This window comes from Nycticebus coucang, chromosome 8 (genome assembly GCF_027406575.1).
Source record: "Nycticebus coucang isolate mNycCou1 chromosome 8, mNycCou1.pri, whole genome shotgun sequence".
Lineage (NCBI taxonomy): Eukaryota > Metazoa > Chordata > Mammalia > Primates > Lorisidae > Nycticebus > Nycticebus coucang.
The window spans coordinates 108,407,944-108,428,550 of record NC_069787.1 but is presented as its reverse complement, the minus strand read 5'-3'; the positions used below and the strand labels follow the sequence as shown (position 1 = coordinate 108,428,550).

The window sequence follows — 20,607 nt, the reverse complement described above, 5'->3', positions numbered from 1 at the left end:
AGATGGAGATGATGAAACTCAAGACGCTAAAGAGGACACTAATGTCAACTAGACTTCTGCCTATTATTAAAATACAAGGGAGTGGCACAAAGACCCTGAAAGTGAATCTTGGGGCCTGTGGACGTCTGCTGGGAACAAGTCTTCTAAAAGACAAATTATGTCTAGAAGGCTGTGGTCCAAGGCCATTTTTGCTAGCTATAAGTGGGGTCTCTGGAACCAAAGAGAGCACATAGCTCTTCTTAAAACTGAAGGTGTTTATGCCCGAGATGAAACTGAATTCTATCTGGGCAAGAGATGTGCTTATGTATACAAAGCAAAGAACAACACAGTGACTCCTGGCAGCAAACCGAACAAAATCAGGGTAATCTGGAGAAAGATAACTTGGGCCCAAGGAAACAGTGGCATGGTTCATGCCAAATTCCGAAGTAACCTTCCTGCTAAGGCCACTGGACATAGAATTTGTGTGATATTGTGCCCCTCAAGGCTTTAAACTGATGAAAAGTAATTAAAGTGGATTTGTGCTCTTGTATTAAAAAGAAAAAGACCCTCAATGTGACAAATATGTGGCCAGTCAGCTTTGTTCTAGTCCATGCCCACAGACTGCACCCTGTATCAGACAATTCTTTAAGGAATACATTAATCATCAATATAGACAATACTGACAGAGAGAAAACTATAACTAAAGTGAATTATTACCTCTGTTAAAAAACTTCAAAAACAGATGTTCTCCAAAGGGTCCATTTTTATACCTTTGTATAAAAACATTATTTGAATCACTGAACAAATACCCAACTTTTACTAAATGTAAGGCACTCTGTGAGACATAGTTTGTGTCCTCATAAATGTCACATTTAACTGAAGAATCTAGATATTAAACAAAGAACAAATGAGCACTATGGAAAGGCAACCACAGGTAGTATGGAAACACACGACACAGTGACCAGGGGATCAGCAAAGGCCTCCTCCTGAAGAAAGTGTTATTTAAACTAAATATACAAATTAAAAATCAAATTCACGAATGAATACAAAGTCTACAGAAATGGATTAGAAATACAGGGCATATATTATTCTGAAATTTTCAACACTTTACACTTAAAGAATGAAGATAAATATCAATGTTTTGATTAAAGATAATTATAAATAGTACATACCTATGCGAAGGTCTCTTTGTAAAACATTCTTATCATAAACATAGAAAGACAAATACTGGAAAGTTCTTGGAATCTCAAAGTAAAATTCTTCACTGAAGAATGGGCTAAAAAGAAAAGGAGGAAAAGTTCGTTACTTCAAATAGTATCAAATAATTTAATAATAATTGACTGGCATCACTATTAATAACAATAGTATTATTACTCAACATCACTTTTAATAAAGTCAATGAAATTATAAACTAAAATGCCACAGAAAAGAACTTCACAATCTCCAAATTATTCTCAATGATAAGTTTCAGCTATGCTCTACGCAAACTGAGCTAACTTTGAGAAGACTTATGTTGCCAGGATGGGTTCTAAACACAGCTTTTCAGAAGTCCTTGTAACACAAGATACAGTAATTGCCTGGGATTATGCTCACCTAAAGTGGACCTAAATGAGAGCTGTCATTCACACCATCACTGTCTTAGAAATATGTAAAGCTACATTAATCAAAATAATACATAAATATCTAAAATAAGTAATAACATGGAAATGTTACTTCAAAAATACATGTTAAAAATTAAAACAAACTGGGTGGCGCCTGTGGCTCAGTTGGTAAGGTGCCGGCCCCATATACCGAGGGTGGTGGGTTCAAACCCGGGCCCCGGCTGAACTGCAACCAAAAAATAGCTGGGCGTTGTGATGGACGCCTGTAGTCCCAGCTACTCGGGAGGCTGAGGCAAGAGAATCGCTTAAGCCCAGGAGTTGGAGGTTGCTGTGAGTTGTGTGATGCCATGGCACTCTACCGAGGGCCATAAAGTGAGACTCTGTCTCTACAAAAAAAAAAAAAAGAAAGAAAAAACATTATAACAAACTATTTTTAAACTCAACCTTACTGGGGGCGGGGGGCAGCTGCAAAAAAAAAAAAAAAGAAACTTAACTGAAGTATAATTACATATAATGCAATCCTTTAAAGTATAGAGGTTGATGGCTTTTGATAAATGCATAAATCTGTGTAGCCTCTACCTCAATCAAAACAGAAAATTGCTACCTCCCCAGAAAGTTACCCTCTGTAGTTACCCCACCATACCTGCCACAGGCAACAAGTGATCTGCTATCACTATCTATCTGTCCAAGAATTTCACATAAGCTGGGCACAGTGGCTCACACCTATAACCCCAGCACTTGGGAGGCCAAGGCAGGTGGACTGCCTGAGCTCACGAGTTCAAGGCCAGCCTGAACAAGAGCAATACCACCATCTCTAAAAATAGACGGCCACTGTGGCAAGCACCTGTATTCCCAGCTACTTGGGAGGCTGAGACAAAAGAATCGTTCGACACCAAGAGTTGGAGGTTGCTGTGACACCATGGCACTCTACTGAGGGTGACCAAGTGAGACTCTGTCTCTAAAAAAAAAAAAAAAACAAGGAATTTCACATAAATGGAATCATAATATTATGTACTCTTACGTCTAGCTTTTTTCACTCAGCTTAATGCCTGTGAGATTTTTTTCCATACTGGTGTGTATATAGTAGTTCATTTGTTTTAACTGGTGACTATTCTACTGTAATCCACAATCCATTCTACCAGTGTTGTCATTTGACTTGTTTCCAGTTTGGTCTATTAAAATAAAGTTGCTATAAACTCTTTTATACACGTCTTTTCTGGCCACATGCTTTCAATTCTTTTGGGTAACTGAGAGTAAAATTGTTGAGTTAAAGGTAGATGTTTAATTTACAAGAAACTGTCAAAATGTTTTCCAAAGTTGGTTGTACCATTTTACACTCTTACTAGCAATGTTTCAGTTGCTCCACAAATTGGTACTGACAGTGTTTTTAATTTTAGTTATTCTAGGGAATGTGATGTGTAATCTCTATCCTAATTAAGATATAAGACATTTCCACATCCCCCCTGTCCTGGTGACCCTATGCAATCACCCCCCATCATATTGGAAATCAATGATTTGACTTACTTCATTGTAGATTATGTTCTAGAAACTATAGTGACAAAATTTTTTGTTGTTGTTGTGGGGGTGTGTGTGTGTCTCCTAGACAAAGTCTTGCTCTGCTGCTAGGATTAGAATAGAGGGGCATCATCACAGCTCACTATAATCTCAAATAGCTTTAGCCTCCTGAGTAGATAATTTTTCTAATTTTTGTAGAGATGGGGTCTATGTTGCTTGGGATGGTCTTGAACTCCTGACCTCAAGCAATCCTACTGCCTCTGCCTCCGAAAGTGCTAATAGTACAGCTGTGAGCCACCACGCTCATACCAGAAATGGTTTTAAACTGCATTTCCCTGATACTAATGATGTTGAATATCTTTTCATGTGCTTTTTGGCCATTCAGATTTCATCTTTTGTGAAATATCTATTCAAGTCTTCTCTCCATATTTTAAATGGCTGTGTGTCTCCTTACTAAGTTATTAAAGTTTCTTTTTTTTTTGTTATGTTCTAAAACAAATTCTGGGTATAAGTCCTTTGTCAAAATATTTTCTCCTAGGTGTGGCTTACCATTTAATTTTCTTGACAGTGTCTTTTGAAGAATAGGAGCCTCTAATTTGAGAAAATATAATTTATCAATTTTCTTCTTTTATGATTAATGCTTTTTGTATTCTGAGAAAGAAACCATTGCCTACCCCCAAGTTGCAAAGATTTTCTCCTACGAAATAGTTTGTTTTTATAAGTTCATTTTTAAAATGCTATTTCAATATATTTAAATTCCTCTAGCAATACATGAATCCCTGAAATGCTAATGAATATCTCTGTCAAGAGAACATCTTTCCTAAGAATGTTTAAAGAAAGAAAAGATAAATATCATTATGAAGTGTAGTATCTTTAAGATGTCATAACTAAAAGAGAAGCTGAAATACAAAGTAAAATACTCCCACAGAAATTATTTCTGACTCCGAATTGACAGTTGGCTCAGCTCTGTTTTTTTTTTTTTTTTTTTTTTGAGACAGAGTTTCATTTCGGTAGAGTGCCCTAGCATCACAGTTCACAGCAACCTTGGACTCTTGGGCTTAAGCCATTCTCTTGTCTCAACTTCCCAAGTAGCTAGGACTACAGGCGCCCACCACAAAGCCTGGCTTTTTCTTTTTTTTTTTTTTGAGACAGAGTCTCAAGCTGGGTAGAGTGCCGTAGTGTCACAGCTCACAGCAACCTCAAACTCTTAGGCTTAAGCCATTCTCTTGCCTCAGCCTCCCAAGTAGCTGGGAATACAGGTGCCTGCCACAACACCTGGCTATTTTTTGGTTGTAGTTGTCGCTGTTTGGCAGGCCCAGGCTGGATTCAAACCCGCCAACTCTGGTGTATGTGGCTGGAGCCTTAGCCACTGAACTACAGGCACCAAGACAGCTGGGCTATTTTTTGTTGCAGTTGTCACTGTTGTTTAGCTGGCCCGGGGCCTGGCTCAAACCCGCCAGCCTTGGTATATGTGGCTGGTGCCATAACCACTACTGTGCTACAAGCTCCAAGCCTGGCTCAGCTTTTTAGTTGTTATAATGCCTGGTAAAGTTTTGTCACTATTATTTTTCCCTTCAGGTATAACCAGAATAAACTTTTTTTTTTTCTTTTGCGGTTTTTGGCTGAGGCTGGGCTTGCACCCACCACCTCTGGCATATGGGACTAGCACCCTACTCCTTTGAGCCACAGGCGCTGCCCCAGAATAAACTTTTAAAGTTGGTTTGTAAAGACATGGAAACAGCCCAAGTGCCCATCAACCCTGTTACACTGTTGTTGAATGGATCAACAAATTGTGGTATATGTACTCCATGGAATACTATGCAGCCATAAAAGGGTAGAGACTTCACATCTTTTATGTTTACCTGGATGGAGCTGGAACATATTCTTCTTAGTAAAGTATCTCAAGAATGGGAAAAAAAGTATCCAATGTACTCAATACTACTATGAAATCAATATATAATCACCTACACATTCATAGGAATGGCAAAATGTAACTATAGTCCAGAAAGTAGAAAGGAAGAGGAGAGAGAGGGGAAATAAATGTTTGTTGTTTATAAAAAAAAATTAAATGCAACAACAAAGGCACATACAAAAAAAATAAAGTTGGCTTATAAAAGTAACTAGACTCTTTTAATTAATCTCAACATAGAAATCAATGCAAAAACACCTATAGGCAAAGACGTAACATGTATTTCTTTTTGTACTTTTTTTTTTTTTTTTGTAGAGACAGAGTCTCACTTTATGGCCCTTGGTAGAGTGCCGTGGCATCACACAGCTCACAGCAACCTCCAACTCCTGGGCTTAAGTGATTCTCTTGCCTCAGCCTCCCGAGTAGCTGGGACTACCGGCGCCTGCCACAACGCCCAGCTATTTTTTGGTTGCAGTTCGGCCGGGGCCGGGTTTGAACCCGCCACCCTCAGTATATGGGGCCAGCGCCTTACCGACTGAGCCACAGGCGCCGCCCTCTCTTTGTACATTTTATAAACAATTATAAAATGAAAAATGTTCTTTATATATTGCACATGCACACTGAAATATTACTATGATATTTTAGAGTCAGGATCTTGGTCAGTTACCCAGTCTAGCATGTAGTGATCTGATCATAGCTCACTGCAGCCTCAAACTCCAGGTTCAAGTGATAATCCTGCCTCAGACTCCCCAGTAGCTGAGATTACAGGCATGTGCTACCACACCTAGCTAATTTTTTTTATTCTTTGTAGAGATGGGGTCTTGCTACATTGGCTAGGCTAGTTTTGAACTCCTAGTCTCAAAGTGATCCTGCCACCTCAGCCTCCCAAAGTGCTGTGTTTACAGGAATGAGCCACCATAGCCAACCCAATTGTTTTTAAGTACATTATAAAACCATAAAAGAACAAAATAAGAATTATTAAGTTAAGTTTATCACTGACTATATCATCACAATCTCAATGTGGATACCTGTATCTTTATTTTATAGAAAAATTAATAAATCAATCCATTTGAAAAAGATTTGTCAACAAGGTTGGTAAGCAGCCATGACCAAATCTACACAGTCTTTAAAACAACAATGTACTGATATCACTGACTTATGATCATACATATGACTCCTGAGGAAATTTCTGATGTGAGCAAGAGAAGCACCAGGCACAAATAGTGTTGGTGTTACACTGTTTATATATACCAAAGGATTTGAAGGAGAGATTTCGGAACTATAGTTTCCATATATGACTCCTATTCACCTACTATGAAATTCTATATCCAGACTACATATAAAAACTATACATCCGGAACCCATAAAAAATCCAAATAGCATCTACTGACTTTTGGCTTAACAGCTTATCAGAAATATCCAGAAGGGGAGAATGCTGAAATGAAAACAAGGTGAGCACAGGTCTTTACTACAGATTTTCTCCCTATTCCACAAGGAAAAATGCCAGGAGTACCCAGAATCCAAGAATCATCTACTTAATGATATTTAAATTACCTACAGTAGCCACTGCTAGCCTTTAAATATTTTCCAAGTTGCTGTACATCTACAAAAATAATTAAAGGTATATAAGGAAAACTGGTTTCATCATTTTCCCCAACACAAATATCTGGAAAGGCAAAGGTTAAAGAAAAAGTAGGACTAATTTTACTCATTTACAAGGCTACATATTGGAACCAATACCAATTATCCAATTATAGTTTGTTAGTTTCGTATATCACTGATTATTGTGTGATGCAGAAACAGTATACATTAAATAGCAAATTCAGTTTTACATAGTTTCATGTTCCCATCTCAGTTTTACTTCTAAATTCCTTTATCTTATGACAAAGTATTCAGCCTTTCAGTGACTTAGTTTAATCATTTATAAATATAAAGCAATATATATATTTATAAATTTATAAAATGTAAAGAATACCAAAACCTTAATATAACAGGAATAGTGGACTTATTACTTTAAATCCTTTTGGACTACTAAAATATTTTCAGTTTTATACAATACTTTTCTTATGAAGAACTCGATAGATATTCAAAATGATAAAAACTGAAAATAAAGACATAAAGGGAAACTTCAGAGAAGAAAACACAAATGTAAAGGGAAAAAAATGTTGAGAAAAAGGCGTCGAAAACAGATCCCTTAAATAAAACTGGTCTAAAATACAATTCACAGTTATGGCACTCCCCAGTTCATCCACCATATGCTAATTCCAATAATTCCCTGCCCCCTTGTTGTGACTTTTTTATGTCTGCATCCTTCCAGCACAGCTCTGCTCAAAAATTATGACCACAAACATAGGGCATAGGAGAGAATATTACAATTTTATATATTAGAATTTACTATGATACTCTCAAAGTACAATTATACTTTCAAAGATGAAAATTTATTCCTTGACAATGCACTAAGTTACGTGACATGTATGAATTTTAAGAAGTAATTTGTTTTTTAAAGAAACAAAATAATAATGCACTTTGAGGAAAGTTCAAAAGTGTAGAAAATATTTAGCCGAGAGAACAGACTGAGGTATATGACAGCCATTTTTAAAAACTTGAAAGAGAACAGACTGAGGTATATGACAGCCATTTTTAAAAACTTGAAAGAGCATCATGTGAAAGAAACTTTTCTCCAGAAATCCAAGAAATAGAATTAGGAACAATTTAAAAAAAGATACACACTGAGGCAATGACAAGCCATATGAAAGCAAGCATTGTGTCTACCTTGTTCTTATGGATGTATGAAAAAACAGAACCCAGTAAGTTCTTGACATATAGTCAGTTCTCATTTTAATAAACATTAACCAACTAAATGTAAGAGTGTTTTAAGAGTCAAAATAGTTCAAGACTGAATGGCCTGCTTTGGAAGCAATGAACTCCTTAGTCACTGGACCATTACTAAGCAAATATCAGAGGACCACTTATCAAAGCTCATGTCAGAAGGAACTAAACATAAGGTAGTCAGTCCAGCTCAATGAACATTAAGGCTCCTGCTCCTATGAGCTCTGACATTTTGTAATTCTAAAAAGAAATTCAGAATGTGGAAGAAAAGTTTCAGATAAAGAAAGTCTTCTTGTTAATTACAATCTGGAAAATGTATAAAATTTATCAATCAATATACATAATATGAATGAAAATTTGTCATTTTTTTCTACCAACCTTAAAGATTTTTCAACAACTTGGGTACGATAAACTTCCTCCTGGTCCAAATTTATGGTACAGAAACAATCTCTCATTTTGTTGGGTCCGAGATAGGGCAATAAATTTTTTGCTTCACCTGTTGGCACAAAAATTAAAATCAGTGTTATCACCAGCTGTTTCATGCCAAGCATTATGCAGGACAAAGTCAATCTGAAAAAACATATTACATGTGGCATGGGGAAAAAATACCCACACTATTAGAGAAAAATCAACTTTGTCTAAAGGAGACTAGTAAGACAGAAAGGAAGGGCTGTGAGGTCCCTTTTTTATATTACATCACTGTATCTCCACTCCTACGAAAGGGCAATCTTCCTGCTTGTATTCTGTGTCCCATCTCACCAGTTCTACTTCAAGGACTTTACTCCACAATTAATCCTTCTTTCCCAAATCAGCTTTAATCCCTTCAGCACTAAGCAAGCATTGAAATTTCTTAATTTAAAAAAGCAAACAACAAAAAAATCTTCCTTGACTTCTTCCTCCTCCCTCTTGATATCACTCCATTTCTTGACTCCCTTCTCAAACTTCCCAAAAGGATCATCTCTAGTCATTCTCCATTTTCTCACTTTTCACTCATTCTTCAACCCTTTCCAATCAGCTTCTGACATCTCAATAACACTGAAAATGCTCTGAGGTCACCAATGCCTTCCATACGGCAAATCCAGTGGTGATTTCTCTTTGCATCACACCTGATGCTGCAGCACTGTTTCAGACAAACATTAACATCCCTCTTTAAAATGCTGTCATGCCTTGGCTTCCACAACACAGTATTTCTGACTTTCCTCCTATACCACTGGCTCTCTCCTGACTCCTTCCCCACCCTCACCTCTACATGTTACAGTGCCTCAGGGTTCAGTTTTAGACCACCTTCTCTTCCTTATCCAATGCAAACTCTTACAGTATATGTAGTTAATGCTACTACCTCTTAAATCTACATCTCCAGACCTGACCTTTTCTCCTCAACACTAGATATGAATTGAAAATTCACCTGCCTCCTTGGGATATCCAGTAGGCATCTCAAATTTAACAAGTTCCAGACCAACTATCTCATTTCCTTCCCTAAAACATGACTTTTCCCCAGTATATTACCATCTTCTCTTATGCTCACCATCCTCCCACTAGCGCCCCCATCCCCAGTCCATCAGAAGTAAATCTCGCAGATTTCTAAAATAAATCCCAAATCCAACCACTTTTTCTTGTCTTCACTGAAATCAGCAAGTCCAAGCCACTATAATCTCTCATTTGGACAAACATAACAGCTTCCTTGCTGGTGTCTGTGTTCCCACTTTTGCCTGGCCTACAATCCACTTTCCATCAAGCAGTTTGAACTTTTAAGCATATTATTCAGGTCAGTCATTTCCCTGTGGCAATACCATATCATTGGACAGATAATAAAGTCCCATTTCTATACTATGGTCTCCACTACTACTGAACTTCCACTCTGGCCTCTTCTCTTCCCCTGTGTCTCCCCCTTAACCCCCGGCAGCCACCCTGTGTTCACTTTCTTTCCATTAATCAACTATGCCAACCATTTATCATGTTCAAGCTTAGGGCCTCTTCCTGGAATGCTCTACCCCTAGAAGTTCACCTGGCTGGTGCTTTCTTATTTAACCTTTCTTAAGGTTTCAGCTTAAATGCCACTACCTCAGAAATCTTCCCTGACTATTCTCCTTCTCCGTTTTGTTTCCTGGATAACATTCACAATTATCTAAACCTTTGTTAATATTTACTTAAGTGCTTTTTTTTGTTCCCCAGTTCTTAAGGCCTAAGAACTTATTGATCCCCGTGATCTAAATAGTGGTTACCATATAGTAGACATGTGAGAAATGTTGGTTCAAGAAATGAATATTAAAGAACCCAGTTAAGACTAGTTTTTACGTTCTCATGAGATACTTATGGGCCAAATGGACACACACAAGTGTGGGTGCTGAAATCAGTGCACCAGTATACTAGGAAAGTAACATAGTTGGCATAAGAGAAAAAGCATTATCCTAAGAATCACAAAACCAATATTCCTGTCTTTTTTTTTTTTTTTTTGTAGAGACAGTCTCACTTTATAGCCCTCAGTAGAGTGCCGTGGCATCACACAGCTCACAGCAACCTCCAACTCCTGGGCTTAAGCGATTCTCTTGCCTCAGCCTCCTGAGTAGCTGGGACTACAGGCACTCGCCACAACGCCCGGCTATTTTTTGGTTGCAGTTTGGCTGGGCCCGGGGAACAACCACCCTTGGTATATGGGGCCGGTGCCTTACCGACTGAGCCACAGGCGCCGCCCAGTACCAGCTAATATTTATGGTTATTTACAGTTTATGGGATCCCTTGGTGTAGATCATTTTAACAAGTGTCTTGAAACACATGCAACAGAGATCTGTTAAATCAATTCTCTCATTTTTCAGTATTTCCTAGCGATCCTTCAAGAGAGAATGGACAAGTAGTACGCTTACTTAACAGTTCTATTCCTGTCTTAATTTCATACAAATCGCTAAACCTTCTTGACGAAGGTCTGGACTAGATAAACCCAAGCATCTTTCTCCTTTCAACTTTAAAGGCAGACCATTTAAACCAGAATCTTCCAAAGAAGTCTACCAGGAACCTAAGAAGCACCCATAAGAAATTCATTAAACACGTAATTTGTAAAAATTAAAATAAGAAAATCAATGGAAAAGTAATATCCTCTTTTTATTAACTTTGTTACTGAGAGATTCTTAAAAAATGAACTTTAAAAATGGAATAAACAATTTTATGTTCATCTTAAGTCATAATCAAGGATTTTAACCCTTGCCCCAAATTGCCTAAAATAGGTTGGTCCTTACAAATAAACCAGCTCTCCGACAGGAAAAATAATAAATATATATATATATCTGAGTCTGTATCCATCATCTTCTCCTCCGAAGACTAGAGATACTTCTTCTTATCCACAGCGCATTCATCTACCTGTGCTCACAATATAAGTCTCAAATAAAATGCTGGATTCAGCTTTCATACTCATCTGTTCTACTGTTGCTAGTTATCTTTCTAATATGTAAACATACATACATATGTATATATATAAAAATACATATCACCCCTTGCTCAAAAGTATTCGATAGCTTCACATTACCTCCCACTGCCCAATTTACAGGATAAATATCTAAAATGCCTTAGTCTGGCATTAAAAACCCTCCAACCCTCCACAATCAGGAGCTATCTACTACATGTTCAGCCTCCTCTACTTAATCTTTACCCCCCTATAAGTTATGCTCCAGTATACTGTACTTTTGGTTTCTTGAACACATTGTCTACATGACTTTGTACATCTATGATGCTATCTGCTTTGCATGTAATGCCCTCATCTCTCCCCTCCCCCCAAAAAAGCTCCACTTAAGGGCATCTTTATAAAGTCTTTCCTCAGTTCCAAGGTAGTCATGTCACTCTTTCCGCTATAACCCTACTGCACCTTATATGTACTTTTACTACAGTGATCATACTGTATTGCACTTGTTGCACTGCATTAAAAAAACATTTAAGTGTGTACCACATGCCAAGCATCGTTCTAAATGTTGGGGATAAAACGGAATAAAAACAAGTCTCTACCCACATGGAACTACTGTACAATCTAGACAAGGGAGACAAACATCATCCAGCTCTTAAGTATATAATATTTAGTGCTAGGGAAGAAAACAAAGCAGGTAAATTTAGAGAGTGGCAGGCTCAGACAGTAGAGAGAGAGAGAAGAGGGCAATGTTATTTTTTAAAAGGAATCAGAGAATGCATTTCTATCATATTAAGATATTTAAGCAGATACCCAAAGGAAGTCATTGATGGTATAAGCCATACAGGTATATGGAGAAAGAGATGGACAGGCAGGAAGAACAGAATGTGTAAAGGCCCTGAGACAGGACAATTTGGCACAAGGGAAGAAGAGCAAGGAGGCTTTGCTTATGGCTGTAAGGCAATAAGCAAAGTGAAAAGAGGGAGAAAACAAGGGAACAGAGAACAGTCAAATAGTACGATAAGCCACTGGAAAGTCTTAGGCTTATTTTTGTGTGAGATGGGAAGCTATTGAGGGATTCTGAGCATAAGAATAGCATTTTAGGAGAATGAATGCAGATGGAAACGAGTGGAAACAGCAGATTAGAGAGGAGACTACTGTAATAATTCTGATTAGAAATAACTTGGAGTAGGAGTGTAGTCATGGGCATGGAGAGAAGGGGTCAATTGGGCATACATTTTGAAGACAGAGCCAACTGGATTTATTGATATTTCACCTGTAGAGTGAGAGAGAAAGAGATGTCAAGGAGAACTTTTAAGAGTTTTGGCATGAGCAGATGGATGAATAGAGGTGCCACTTCCAGAGAAAGAAGGAGCCTCTTGTAGAGGAGGAAGTTAAAGAGCTTTGTATTAAATATATTAAGTCTGAGAGATGCCTATTAGATATCAAAAGTACAGGTGTCAAAAGGACAAGTCTTGGCTAGAGATAAAATTTTGAGGATCATGAGCAAGTACATAGTACCTACAAAACCATGAGACTATACCAGATCACAAGGGGGAAAAAATAGGAAAGAAAAGAAATTTGAAAATTGAGTTCAGGGCTTTCTAACATTTTGAGGGAATAATGATTAAAAGGAACCAAGCAGGCTTGGTGCCCGTAGCTCAGTGGTTACAGCGGCAGCCACATACACTGAGGCTAGTGGGTTCAAAACTGGCCCGGGCCAGCTAAACAATGACAACTGCAACAAAAAAATAGCCGGGCATTGTGGCAGGTGCCTGTAGTCCCAGCAACTCGGGGGGCTGAGGCGAGAGATCGCTTATGCTCAAGAATTTGAGGTTGCTGTGCACTGTATGCCTCAGCACTCTACTGAGGGTGACATAGTGAGACTCTGCCTCCAAAAAAAGGAAGAGAAGGAACCAAGCAAGGAGATTTGATTGTAAGAAATCAATTCTTAGTACCATGCTTAGTTTATAATAGATAATAAAGTAGCTATTGAATAAGTATGAGTATATACATAACTTTGTCATGTGCAAAAAAGGCTCTAATGTCACATCACAAACCATAAAATTGCATGTAAGCTTCTTTTTTCCATTTTATATAAGTTGATCTATGTCAACTGCTCCAAAGGTTAAAAAAAAGTAGTTACCAAAGCACTAAATATAAGAATATTTATAGTGTTAATACACAGATGTATTGAAAATAAACTAATGCTGAAATTCACACATTCAAATATTTACTGGGTGCCTACTAAGGTTCTAGGAACACAACAGTAAGCAAAACAGACAAAAGTCTATGTCCTCATTAGGTTAATACAGATGGAAAGACTGACAATAAAGAAGACAAATAAGTAAAAAAAATTATGGCATAATAGTTGTAAGTGTTAAGCAGGAATGGGTACCACACAAAATGGCAGAGGGTGAGGCAGCCAAGAAAGGCTTCACTGAGAAAGTAACTTCTGCATAAATACCTTAAGGAAGAAGGGATACATCTTATTGAAAACAGCAGCGTTTAGCTACTGTCTAAAAGTACACAGGTTAGGGCGGCGCCTGCGGCCAGCCCCATGTATGGAGGGTGGTGGGTTCAAACCCGGCCCTGGCCAAACTGCAACAAAAAATAGCTGGGCATGGTCTAGTTACTTGGGAAGCTGAGGCAAGAGAATCACCTAAGCCCAAGAGCTGGAGGTTACTGTGAGCTATGACACCACAGCACTGTACCGAGGGTGATAAAATGAGACTGTCTCAAAAAAAAAAAAAAAAAAAGAAAAAAAGTACACAGCTTAAAGCAAGAAGATAAACAGCACCAAATCATAATTGATAAGATTAACTTAGTTAACAGAAGTGGAAACAGCCAACTCTCTGTGTACAATATCAGTGACTCTATGCAAAGGTCATCAGAATCCAGATCCTACCATATAAATTTTATCTAGGACTAGAATTCCAAAAATTAGGCTACCAGGTAGAGATTTTGGTGTATATGTTTCTGTATGTATACATGAATACACACCTATGTGCATGGGAGGTCTGACAATTAACTCTGCAAACTCACTACTGTGCACTTAGATTGGCAGCACTGTCCAAACAGATTGGTAAAGTTTCATAACCTTGGTATATCAGTGTCTCACAGCTGTGTTCATGTTAACATGAGTTGGTGTCTTGCTGAGGGGCATCCATTACTGTTGTCTGTTTTGGGGTACTGTTGCAAGAATGTCTGAGCTTGAATTAGAGCAATCTGTAAATTTGTTAAACTTGGCAAGAGTGGAAGTGAAATCAAGGACATGTTAGTCCAAGTTTATGGGGATAATGCCATGAAAAAAATGGCAGTGTACAAATGGATTATAAATGTTTTTCTGAGTGGAGAAGGACCACTGATGAAGACAGGTCAGGGCAGCCAGTAACAAGCAGAACTGATGAAAACATTGCAAAAAGCTGTCCAATGTGCTTCAAAATTGTCAGGTGACTGTGAGAAGCAAAGCAGTCCAAGTAAATATTGATAGAGAAACAGAAAAATCTTAACTGAAAATCTTGGCCAACAACTCATGGCTCTTGAATCACAATAATACACCAGCTTACAGGGCAGTGTCTGTGAGGGAGTATTTAGCCAGTAAACACGTAACTATATTGGAACACCTTCCCTACTCAAGTGATTTGGCTCCCAACTGCTTTTTTCTTTACCTGAAGATAAAGAAAATATTGCAAGGAAGACATTTTGAAGATATTCAGATATCAAGGGTAATATGATGATAGCTCTGACGGCCATTCCAAAAAGAGAGTTCCAAAACTGTTTTGAAGGGGATTAGGCACTGGTGTCAGTGTGCGTAGCTTTCCAAGGGGAGTACTTCAAAGGTGACTATAGTGATATTCAGCAATGAAGTATGTAGCACTTTTTTTAGAATGAATTCATGAACTTAATTGTCAGATCTCATACATACAATTCCCTTCATCCAAGCCATTAAGTTGTAACCAAAAATAATTTATAATATCACAACTGAATAAATCAGAAGAGATAATTTTCTTTAAGTGAGCCTTTTATTACGGAAGTCTTTTTTTTTTTTCTTTTTTTGTGACAGCTTCTCTTTCTGTTGTGGAGGCTAGAATGTAGTGATACCATCTTAGCTCAATGCAACCTCAAACACCTAGACTCAAATCATCTTCCTGCCTCAGCCTCCCCAGCAGCTGAGACTACAGTCACGCACCAACACACCTGGCTAAATTTTCTATTCTTTTATAGAGACAGGGTCTTGCTCTTGCTCAGGTTGATCTCAAACTCCTGAGGAGCTCAAGCAATCCTCCCACCTCAGCCTCCCAGAGGGATTATAGGTGTGAACCACAGTGCCTGGCCAATACATTTCTATTACAGAAAATGCATGAAATAACACCTAGCCTTTCTATACCTCTGAGCTTGAATTAGAGCAGGGTTTACATCTCTAAAATGAGGACACAAACTCAGTGAGCAAAGAACAGTTCTTTGTGGCTACAAAACCCAAACTATTCATAAATAAAACTTCATACAAAGCATAAATCTCAGCTAGCCAGAGATTTGTTGGGCTGCACATAGTATTTATTAAAGAAGCAGGTACAGCAACAGAAGCAAAATTACTTGTGTCCAATACCTAGAAACTAGGAGAGTTAATCATAAATAAGTCTCTATTTCTGATTTATTTTTAATGATTGAAGATTTGGCAACATAGTTCTGAGTAGAAACTGCAGACAGGCACACCTTACGAAATCATAACGATCTCTGCCTGGCTTTCTTTCATTATACCTGGTCTCTGCACATTTGAGTTTGCAACTCCTTAGCGGTTAATCTTCTAGATTCCCCAAAACTGTAAAACTCTGAAAGACAAGGTTTGAAATTTTGAAAGCACAAGATAAACCAGGTGTAGTGGCTCGTACCTGTAATCCTAGCACTCTGGGAGGCCCAGGCAGGTGGACTGCTTGAACTCAGAAGTTCGAGACCAGCCTGAGCAAGAGTGAGACCCTGTCTCTATTAAAATAGAAAAATTAGCCAGTAGTGGTGATAGGTGCCTATAATTCCAGCTACTTGGGAGGCCAAGGGAGATCATTTGAGTCCAGGAGTTTGAGGGTGCTATGAGCTACGATGACACCACTGCACTCTACCCAGGGCAACAGAGTGAGACCCTACCTCAGTAAATACACCAAGAAACAAACAATATAAAAAGCACAGGATAACACTGATTTCTCATGTTTTTAGATATTACTGTCTTTGCCAGATTAATCTGACAAACACTACAAGAACTAAATATACATGTAAGTATAAATACTTTAGTAAATTTATGTTAAATAAATTATTCATTAAGAAAACTATGAAAATACACTTTACTGAGTATCACTACTGCGTATGTTAAAGCCAACTCTTAACTAGAGCACAACATGCCAGGCTGTGTACCAAGTCACTCAACCTTTTCATAAAAACCCTATAAAATTAGTAAAACTACTATTCTCACTCTATAGACAAGGAAATGAAGGCTCTTTGAGGTTAAGTGAATACTAGAAAAATAGTAGAAAACCATGCTTTCAACATGCTATATTATCTTTTATCATTTAATCAATTTACATATGCCTATCAAAATAATATTCTGTAAGAAAGAAATCTTACATTCATTTATCTTTAACACTTCTCAATGGAAAAAGGAAGAAAAGAGCTGCCTTTATCACACATGACCTTCCAAATAGTCTCACATTCACGCCTCCTTCAGAGTATGTCAGATTGCTGTAGTGTATGTAGACAAAGAAAAAAAGGGCTGGGGGTGGGGGGTGTTAAGAACCAATGAAAAGAAAAAACGAGTGGGGCAGCAACTGTGGCTTTAGTGAGTAGTGCGCTGGCCCCATATACTGAGGGTGGCAGGTTCAAACCTGGCCCTGGCCAAACTGCAACAAAAAAATAGCTTGGCATGATGGTGGGCACCTGTAGTACCAGCTACTCGGGAGGCTGAGGCAAGAGGGTCACCTAAGCCCAAGAGCTGGAGGTTGCTGTGAGCTGTGATGCTATAGCACTCAAACGAGGGCAACAAAGTAAGACTGTCTTTAAAAAAAAAGAAAAGAAAAAAAATTATGTAGCTGTTATTTCCCCTTTAGTTATCATCTTGAAAACACCACTGGAAAGTTAAACATTAATGATATTAATCAGACAGAGAATGAGAAACTACATCAGTAACTTCTGAAATATCTACTAGTAAGTAGAGTTTTCTAATGCATAAATTAACATAGTCAGATAACTTGAATGTCCAGCAATCTTCTTCACTCCCAGGAAATGATATACATATATCTATAAAATAATCCAATTTAGATATTAGAATCTTTAAAAAACAACATATTAAATAATTTCTACCAGAAATCTGGTTTGGCTGTGTGTGGTGGCTCATACCTGTAATCCTAGCACTCTGGAGTGCCAAGGTGGGAGGATGGCCTGAGCTCAGGAGTTTGAGACCAGCCTGAGCTAGAGTGAGACCCTATCTCTAAAAATAGCCAGGCACTGTGGTGGGTGCCTGTAGTCCCATCTACCTGGGAGGCTGAGGCAAGAGGATCACTTGAGCCCAAGAGCTTGAGGTTGCTGTGAGCTATGATGCCACACACTCTACTGAGGGTGACAAAGTGAGATTCTGTCTCAAAAAAAAAAAAAAATCTGGTTCTGCCTAAGGCACTATGATAAAACAAGGTAGTACCACTGAGCAAGCACTTGAGTGGGCACAGGACTCCGGGAATCCAACATGGTCTAGGTAGCCTAGACTCAGTGAGCAAAGAACAGTTCTTTGTAGCTACAAAACCCAAACTATACATAAATAAAACTCCAGACAAAGCATAAAGTCAAAGTTAAGGCATAAATTCCACTGCAACTCCTCAAAAATATTCTATTAGGTAAAATAGGTGCAAGTCATGTGCATGGTAACTATCATACAGTTATCTATATTGCTATCATATTAATCACCTCTGACTGAAGCTCAGTCTAGAACAAGTTAGGAAACTACTATACATGAAAAGGCAAGTTTCACAAGGTATTGCCAGGAAGTGTCCATGGCTTACAGAGATACGTCACCAAGTTGCGGGCAGGATCTTCCTGTGGTTTGCCTTGCCCACTTCCAGTTTTAGTTTTGAATGTGTGCTAGTTTCCAAGTTCCCTACAGCCCCCTTCTCAAGGGGGAAACCAAACTCTGAAGCACATATGGTAGGAATCCTGGGCTAGAACAACTGTTCCCATAGCTACATGAAATTTAGCAAGCCTCTAAGGTGACCAAGAGAGCCTGATATAACAGGCAAAAAGAACGAAGCCAGGTGCTGGCAGAACTCAGGAATACATGGACAGACCATATCTAACAGCTTTCATAGAGCCAAAATGGGACTCACTTTCAATCGTGTACTTCAAGAAAGAAGTCACCCAGAGATATAAAGAGGTTGCATCTGTGTAAAGATATATATATATATAGTGTGTGCGCACACGCACGCGCGCATATATTCTAAAAGAACAACTCAGAAGTACATACACAAAACTGTATGAGCAGAGCCAGGCAGGCAAATGTATTTCTGCCAATCCCCCAAACAGTCCAGAGATAAAGTTTTATAGGATTTGAATATTCTAATATTATTCACTATCCATTACTTTACACATAGCCAATTTAGGAGTAATTATCATCTTCTTAACAGTATTAACATGCTCATCAATTTCTTCCAAATATATCATCTGACAGGCAACTTGGTAGAGAAACGGACATAGACTTCGGTAACAAAGAGACACTGAAAACCTGGCTCTGTCCCCTTAAAATCCTGAGCTAATAAGCTCTCTGCTACTGCTTCTCTAAAACAGGAATAATCTTATTCATGAAATTAGATTATATGAAATAATTTATCATTCACCTGCTCTCTAACACATAGCTGGAAACCAGTTAATAATAAACATAACTCATGTGTCTTCCTATTTACTAAGAAAATGTTATACAAAATAAAACTGCACAAATTCAAACTAAGATGGTCTGCATCATTCATGTAAGTGTTATACTTTAAAGAATCAAAATTATTCAGAACCTTTCACCATGTTCCTCTGAAACAAAGTATTAATTTTTTTTTTAAAGTCAACCTTTTGAACATAACAAACAAGCAAAGCATACGGGAATTAACCGTATCTATATTATTCCTGTAATTTTTCTTAAATTTGAATTTATATCAAAATTAAGTTACCCAAAAAGTTAACAGAAAAGTTTACTCTTTTCCTACACGTACTCAAAATGTTACAAAAATTAACATTTGGTTACTCTTGTTTTTGCAGAAAGAATAGTGTTCAAAAGTAGAGCAAGAGAGATTCTCACAGCAAAAGACTAATATTGTATCAATTCATTTATACAGTGATACAAATGAGTCGTTTTTTATGATATAACAATACATAAGTACTTTTTTTTTTTTTTTGGCCAGGGCTGGGTTTGAAACCACTACCTCTGGCATATGGGGCTGGCGCCCTACCCCTTTGAGCCACAGACAAGAGTCTCAAGCTGTCGCCCTGGGTAGAGTGCCGTAGCATACCAGCTCACAGCAACCTCAAACTCTTGAGCATAGCAATTCTCTTGCTTCAGCCTCCCAGGTAGCTGGGACTACAGGCACCCGCCACAACATAAGTACATTCTTTATAAGAATTTAAACCATTTTCCGAGTAAGGCTAATTCCCTTTGTCTACCATGGAGGCAATCAACATGGTGCATTTGTTTAGACGTCTCTTTTTTGTATTTATCCAAATATATATGGCCAAACATACATTCATACAGAGAAAAGATAAACATTGTTTTGAGATTTTTTCTAAAACTGAGTATTTTGCATATTTTTTGAGATTTTAAAAAACACAGATACTACACATATTATTCTAACAACTTTTTTTACTCAATTCATAATATAGATATACCTTACTCCTTTTAACTGCTATAGAATATGTAGAAGAACACATTATTTAGCCATTTTCCTTTCTCTAGTTATTCTGTTTTACCAAGAAGGCAACATTAAACATCTTTATACATGCCTCTTCTGTAGAAGTAAAAATGCCTATATATATGCCTCTTCTATAGATGTAAAAATGCATAGTGTGTGAATATTTAAATTTTTAATGGATACCATCAAAATGCTCTCCAACGATGCTTTGTCAATTTACACTTGTAGCAACAGTAAGGAAAATAACTGTTTCCCTTAGACCCTCACCAAAAACTGAAGTAAACTTTTCTTTTTTTTTATAAACAAATGTTTTAATTTTTTTCTTTCCCTGATTAATTTTCATTCAACTTTACCAGTATTTTCACATTTACTAGACAATCCCATTTCCTTTTCTGTGAAATGCCTACTCATATTCCTTATTTTTCCAATGGCTTCTTTTTTAATTTGTATGAATTAATGTTT

The 20,607-nt window shown here is 37.7% G+C and overlaps 2 protein-coding genes across 4 annotated transcripts in view; one reads left to right on the top strand and one right to left on the bottom strand.

Annotated features, from left to right (window-relative positions):
• Positions 1 to 20,607, bottom strand: part of RASA2 (RAS p21 protein activator 2) — a 118,717-nt gene that overhangs the window by 88,847 nt on the left and 9,263 nt on the right. For all 3 annotated transcript variants that reach the window (XM_053598689.1, XM_053598690.1, XM_053598691.1), the window contains exons 2-3: positions 8,212 to 8,329; positions 1,152 to 1,255 (exon numbers count right to left, since the gene is read on the bottom strand). In XM_053598689.1, coding sequence (XP_053454664.1) covers positions 1,152 to 1,255; positions 8,212 to 8,329 — 222 coding nt within the window. The remainder of the gene's footprint in view (positions 1 to 1,151; positions 1,256 to 8,211; positions 8,330 to 20,607) is intronic.
• Positions 158 to 490, top strand: LOC128591240 (60S ribosomal protein L35a-like). Its single transcript, XM_053598696.1, has one exon. The coding sequence runs from the start codon at positions 158 to 160 to the stop codon at positions 488 to 490; it is 333 nt and encodes a 110-aa protein (XP_053454671.1).